We start from the raw sequence: 7,228 nt of genomic DNA, 5'->3' as shown, positions 1-7,228 counted from the left end.
GGCTCGACAAGTTTTTTGACAGCCGAACAAGGAACTCGACGGGGAAAGCGATGTGTTTCGCCCGTCGGAAGGAGGGAGTTCCTGCACTTATTCTCTGAGAAAAAAGCCCTGGTCAGAACACTGTGTTATGTTCACATTTGGATAAATAAAAGTGGGAACTGAGTCCTTGATAAACCCTCTATGTAAAGCTTATTTGCACATACTCTTGTATTAAAGTCCGTGTAAACCCACTCTCATCAATTATAAAGTACTGCCATAGTGCTGAACTATAAGGATATACATGCCCAAAAGCTCCGCATTCAGTGGGCAGGTCTGTTATCTGGCTCTCGGTGGGTGGAGTCGTGATGTCAGCAGACTCCCGCCCACCTCTACACATCCCTTGGCCAGAGCGTGCACAGGAGAGGCGGAGAGCGTTCTGGGTAAAAGCAGAACGCTCTCATAGCCCCTGACCTACTGACACCGACCACTGACACAGACCACTGCCCTATTGACACTGACCACTGCCCTACTGACACCTACCACTGACCTGTGCCCTGCTGTCACCAACCGCTGACACCGACCACTGCCCTACTGACACCAATCACTGACATCGACCACTGCCCTACTGATACCAACCACTGACACCGACCACTGCCCTACTGACACCAACCACTAACACTGACCACTGCCATACTGACACCAGACACTGACACTGACCACTGCCCTACTGATACCAGCCACTGCCACCGCCACTTCCCTACAGATACCAATCACTGACACTGACCACTGCCCCGCTGTCACCAACCACTGACACCGACCACTGTCGTCCTACTGACACTAACCACTGCCCTACAGACACCAACCACTGCCCCATCTCCCCACCCTCTTTCCCAAAAGCACCATGAAAAAATATATTTAAAAAACAAACCCCCCCCCCATTATTGTTAAAAAAAAAAAAATAGTACACAAATTGTAAAAAAGTTATAAAAAAAAATCCACTGGTTCCAAAAAAGCATTTAAAAAAATAAAAATAAATTTAATTGTAAAATAAAAAAATAAACTACTGACACTGTCCACTGTCCTGACACCATCCTGCACGTACAACCCACCACAGTACACTCCGCATTCCTCATCTGTACATACTACTCACCTCCATACAATCCACACTCCTCTCCTGCACATACTACCCACCTCCATACACTCCCCACTCCTCTCCTGCACATACTACCCACCTCCATACACTCCAGACTCCTTTTCTGTACATACTACTCACATCCATACACTCTGAACTCCTCTCCTGCACATACTACTCACCTCCATACACACCGTACTGCTCTCCTACATATACTACTCACCTCCATACACTTTGAACTCCTCTCCTACACATACTACTCACCTTCATACACTACACACTTTTCTCCTGCACATACTATCCACCTCCATACACTTCACACTTCACACCCCTCTCCTGCATATACTTGTTAGTGTTTTTGTTTGATCTGGGTTTGGAGTGGCTCAGGGTAGAAGCTGGGTCACTCACAGGCAGCATCACCAAGACCTCCCTCTTTTTTCCAGAACTCTCTAGAAGGTTCTGAAAAGAGAGGAGGAGAGGGGGTGTGGAGCTGCCTGGGGTATTCTGAAGAGCCCTGACCAATCCCCATTTTGGAATTGGCAGGGGGCAGGCCTCCTTAAATACCCAGGGTCAGCCCAGTTTGGGAGAAGTTGTCAGGTGGAGGAGTTGGAGATGCAGTACTGAGGCTGTCGAGGTCTTGGAGGGAGCTCTCCAGTCTGGGGGGGGACTGTGGTATCATGGGCAGTGGAGTCATAGCAACACCCCGCTACATAGACCTGGTGTGAGCAGTCAGTTGACACGAGTAGGGACTTGGTAGGAGCAGTCAGGTGACTCATGTAGGGACTTGGCAGGAGCAGTCAGGTGACACAAGTAGGGACTTGGTAGGAGCAGTCAGGTGACGCGAGTAGGGACTTGGCAGGGAGGCTGTAAGCTTTGAGATCATTCGGCCTTACTGGGTGTAATTATGAAAAGTGAGACATAAACCACTTCTCCACATAACACGTCCTGGTGATCAAAAGGAATGATGCAACTGTGATCAGGTGACCTCAGACACACACTGCACCATAACAATAAATTCAGATCACTGGAGCTTATCCTTTGCCCAGCTCTGACTAGATACTTCTCCCTTAAATCAAATCACGTGTCTGTGTATCTTTTGCTGGCCATCTTGTGAGTTCACTGAAAAGAAACATCCAGTCAAAACACATTTTCCACAGAGAAAGCGTAGGACTTTTGTCCAAAGGGCGTTGGCCAAGAATTTGTCTTGCATACAAACGGCACACAATTGTCAGCCAACAAACATGAAACTACATGTTTTTTCAGCTCTTTAGCGCCACCCTTTGGGCACCTTTTGCTAATGTCGTGTTTGATGAGCATTGATTCCGAGCATGCATGTTTGTACTTTGGACTTTTGTCCGGCAGACTTGTGTACACATACTCGGAAAATCCGACAACAGACAATTGTCCACGGAAAATTTTAAAGCATGCCATCCAATATTTGTCTGTGGAAAATCCGTCAACAATTGTTCGATAAAGCATACAAACGATCAAATTTTCCAGCAACAGCCTGTCATCACACAATTCCCTTTGGAAAATCTGATCGTGTGTACGAGGCTTAAGGCTTGTGCATGAGATATGTAAATCACCCGTCACTCGCACAGGAGGGAAGAACTGACTGGGTTTTCTCCATTAGTCAGTTTTATCTCACTGAAAAAAGATAAGAGGATTTTCTCACAATGCTGTTGTGGGGTCTTTGTTGAGATTATCAGACCTCTGAATTCTCACCTTTGAGACATAGGAAGGGACAGAGGAAACACATTGCCAGTTCTGTGAAAGAACCCAGAAGACTGCAGAGCCATTCACAAAGCGCATCGCAGCTCAAGCATGCGCAGTGGGCAGCCGACTATGAAGCTAAAAGCCATATAGCTGGCTCTCCACAGTTAGGATGCCAATGTCAGGAAGCCGTAGGCTAGTAAAGAACTAGCCAAGGTGAAGACAGTGCTGGATCCCTGGATAGGTAAGTGCAATTTTATTAATGGTCTGCAACTACAGGATTTGTAGCTGTAGACTTTTTTTTCCAGTGAACCTCATCTTTAAGTAATACAATTAGTGAATAATATGATTTCAAACTTTACCATTGGCATACATAATAAAAGAAATGTTCACTGCAAAAAATATATAGTAAAATATTAAAAAGGTAATATAGTGAATAGATATCCAATAAAACTAAATAAAAAAAGCAGTAGAATAAATTTCAAAATAAAAGTTAAAAGGACGTAAAATGTTTCAGCATTGAAGCCCAATGACTTTATACAGTCATGGCCGAAATTGTTGGCACCCCAGAAATTTTTCAAGAAAATCAAGTATTTCTCAAAGAAAAGTATTGCAGTAACACATGTTTTGCTATACACATGTTTATCCATTTATTTTTCCATACATCTCTGAAGAAGCCCTCTGTAGGGCGAAACATGTAGGACTACTAGCATGGGATACACAAGAAAGTTGGTGCACATTGTTGTAAATTCTCCTTTCTTGTGTTTTTTAGCAAATGTGTATATGTAAAAATAGAATATATTTATTAATAAACATTACATTTTTTATATAAGTTGTGATTCTTCAATAATTTCTGTGGTCTTTGGTAAAAATGCCAATATCTACTATAATAATATTCAAATGCTCCAACAGGCATCCATAAAATCCCACGCCATACCCCGGTATCGGGGATTTGTATACATTTCTTCATTTAGGGATGGAGATGCAGTTGGATGTAATATTTTACTAGTGCATGCGCTATATTTCTTCTATTCCTAGATTTGCCTTTGTCCACAGTGCGCAACATTACCAAGAAGTTTGCAACCCATGGCACTGTAGCTAATCTCTCTGGGCGTGGATGAAAGAGAAAAAATGATGAAAGGTTGCAACACAGGATAGTCCGGATGGTGGATAAGCAGCCCCAAACAAGTTCCAAAGAAATTCAAGCTGTCGTGCAGGCTCAGGGAGCATCAGTGTGAGCGCAAACTATCCGTCAACATTTAAATTAAATGAAACGCTATGGCAGGAGACCCAGGAGGACCCCACTGCTGACACAGAGACATAAAAAAGCAAGACTACAGCTTGCCAAAATGTACTTGAGTAAGCCAAAATCCTTCTGGGAAAACATCTTGTGGACAGATGAGACCAAGATAGAGCTTTTTGGTAAAGCACATCATTCTACTGTTTACCAAAAATGGAATGAGGCCTACAAAGAAAAGAACACAGTACCTACAGTGAAATGTGGTGGAGGTTCAATGATGTTTTGGGGTTGTTTTGATGCCTCTGGCACTGGGTGCCTTGAATGTGTGCAAGGCATCATGAAATCTGAAAATCTGAGGATTACCAAAGGATTTTGTCAGAAAGCTGGGCTTGCGTCCGAGATCTTGGGTCTTCCAGCAGGACGATGACCCCAAACATACGTCAAAAAGCACCCAAAAATGGATGGCAACAAAGCGCTGGAGAGTTCTAAAGTGGCCAGCAATGAGTCCAGATCTAAATCCCAGTCAACACCTGTGGAGAGATCTTAAAATTACTGTTGGGAAAAGGTGCCTTTCCAATAAGAGAGACCTGGAGCAGTTTGCAAAGGGAGAGTGGTCCAAAATTCCGGGTGAGATGTGTAAGGAGCTTATTGATGGTTATAGGAAGCAACTGATTTCAGTTATTTTTCCAAAGGGTGTGCAACCAAATATTAAGTTAAGGGTGCCAAGAATTTTGACAAGCCCATTTTTGGAGTTTTGTGTGACATTATGTCCAGTTTGTTTTTTTTCCTCAATTTTTTGTTTTGTTCCAATACACACAAAGGGAATAAACAAAACATGTGTTACTGCAATACTTTTCTGTGAGAAATACTTGCTTTTCTGGAGTGCTAACAATTTCGGCCATGACTGTAGGTATTATATTTACTATACACACATACATTTTCATATACAGTATGTGTCTGTACACTGAGATGTGGTGACATGTTATTTTATCTAGTCAGCACACTCCTGTTCAATTGAAACTTTTTGGATTTAAAATGTCTAAACGTGAAGTTACTTTGAATGAACTAAATGGTCAGGTAGTCAGTTGTGCCTAACACACACTCACAATTTCTAAAAGCAAATCACATGATAATGCACAAAGACACTTTGTAAATATTCCCGCTAAAGAATCACAGCTTATTGTGTTCAACTAAAAGTGAAAAATGTTGCATTGTGGAATTAGGATTGTTTTAATAGTTGTATAATGGGTGAAGCAAATTCTTAGAAAAACTTTCTCTACATTCTGCTTAAAGGTAATACCATGTCAGCATTACCTTTGACTTTACCAGACTTTGACATACACTATATAAAGCCCTCTGCTCTATGTGACGGCAGCAGCACAGCATAGCTGAACAAAGCTACACAAGCATAATGGGGAAGGTAAGATACTATCCCAAACATCAATAAATATGGCTACAAAAGTCTGTTAAAAATGTTAGAATATTTATATTTTAGTTACTACTTAAGTCCTTTTAAAGGAATATGGGCTCTTTCACACAGGCAGGCTCCAGCAGCCTGAGCGTTTACATCCGACGTGATCCCCCAGACAGATTTGGAACACATTCCCCATCCATCTGTTTTTAGCGGATAGGATCAGATCGGATGTCGGCAGATGTCAACAGGCACATGTTCGTTGACACCCGCAGCTCCATAGAGGGTAATGAATGGTCCGATCGGGTCTGCCTACAAAGCTGACAGGCGGACCTGATTGGTTTGCCCCTACCTAAATAAAATATTTATTATGCCATAAATGAAAAGCAGAAAAAATTAATGTTCTATACATTCCTTTAACAGATCATCTTCTACGAGGACAGAAATTTCCAGGGTCGCTCTTATGAGTGTAACTCTGAATGTCATGATATGTCCTCATACTTCAGACGCTGCAACTCCATTCGTGTGGAAAGTGGAAACTGGATCCTGTATGAACATCCAAACTACAGAGGACACCAGTATTTCCTTCACAGAGGAGAATATCCTGACTTCCAGCAATGGATGGGTTATAATGATTCCATTAGGTCTTGTCGTCTTAGCCCCCAGGTAAACATTTCATAGTTACATAGTTACAGTTAGTCAGGTTGAAAAAAGACACAAGTCCATCCAGTTCAACCATAAAAAAACAAACAAAAATTAAATAAAATCATACAATCCCATATACCCAATCTACACCCACAGTTGATCCAGAGGAAGGCGAAAACCCCAGAAGAACATGATCCAATTTGCTACAGCGGGGGGAAAAGGTCCTTTCTGATACCCTGAGAGGCAATCGGATTTTCCCTGGATCAACTTTACCTATAAATGTTAGTAGCCAGTTATATTAGGTACATTTAGCAAAGAATCCAGAATCATTTGTAAAATATCTCTAATTACAGTCATATTTATCTAAATAAATAATTTTCTATTATGAAGGAAGGTTTACTAAGCTTTTATAAATCTTTATAGATGTTACTAACTGAAAAATCTAAATTAAGCTTTTTTAAAGCATTGGCTGCATATTTATTTTTACAGCATCAGGGTTCATTTAGGATCAGGATCTATGAGAGAGAAGACTTCAAAGGTCAGATGATGGAGTTCACTGAAGATTGTCCTCATATCTATGATCGATTCCACTACCATGATATTCATTCTGCCCATGTACAAGATGGATACTGGATGTTCTATGAGGAGCCCAACTACAGAGGACGTCAGTTTTACCTGAGACCTGGAGAGTATAGAAGATACACTGACTGGGGAGCCACAGATCCAAGAATTGGATCTTTTAGACGTCTCCACCATTCCTTCTAGTTAACTAAGTCCATTTAATAAATTATTTGAAATAATGTAAGGAGTCTGTTATATGCTTTATGAACATTCATTTACATTGAATATTCTAATATAATGATATGTTGCAAAAAGAAAAGCGAGTCACATCACAAGAACTACTTATAAAACATTATAGTACACACATTCACAGCCAGAACTAGATTGGGGGAAAAAAACATACAAAATCATTCTACGTTCAATAAATGACACACCTTTTGAAGTAATAGTAATTATATATCTACTCATATCTTTAAAAGGTTTGTGATAACTGGGACTAACCTGTCCTATAATCTAATGTATTGTTTACTTGACATGAGCTCAATTG

The 7,228-nt window shown here is 41.3% G+C and overlaps 1 protein-coding gene across 1 annotated transcript; it reads left to right on the top strand.

The window, feature by feature from the left end:
• Positions 1-5,377: 5,377 nt before the first annotated feature.
• Positions 5,378-6,920, top strand: LOC120943798 (gamma-crystallin 1-like). The gene is made up of 3 exons (XM_040357344.1): positions 5,378-5,484; positions 5,899-6,141; positions 6,610-6,920. The coding sequence occupies exons 1-3, from the start codon at positions 5,476-5,478 to the stop codon at positions 6,883-6,885; spliced, it is 528 nt and encodes a 175-aa protein (XP_040213278.1). The 5' UTR covers positions 5,378-5,475; the 3' UTR covers positions 6,886-6,920.
• The last annotated feature ends 308 nt before the right edge of the window (positions 6,921-7,228 follow it).

This window comes from Rana temporaria, chromosome 6 (assembly GCF_905171775.1).
Source record: "Rana temporaria chromosome 6, aRanTem1.1, whole genome shotgun sequence".
NCBI classification, from domain to species: domain Eukaryota; kingdom Metazoa; phylum Chordata; class Amphibia; order Anura; family Ranidae; genus Rana; species Rana temporaria.
Note: the sequence above shows the minus strand (reverse complement) of the source record. Positions and strands in the feature narration are given on the sequence as shown.

Coding starts and splice junctions, on each gene's coding strand:
- LOC120943798 (XM_040357344.1), top strand. Junction 6,142..6,609: donor CTTGTCGTCTTAGCCCCCAG/GTAAACATTTCA, acceptor TTATTTTTACAG/CATCAGGGTTCATTTAGGAT.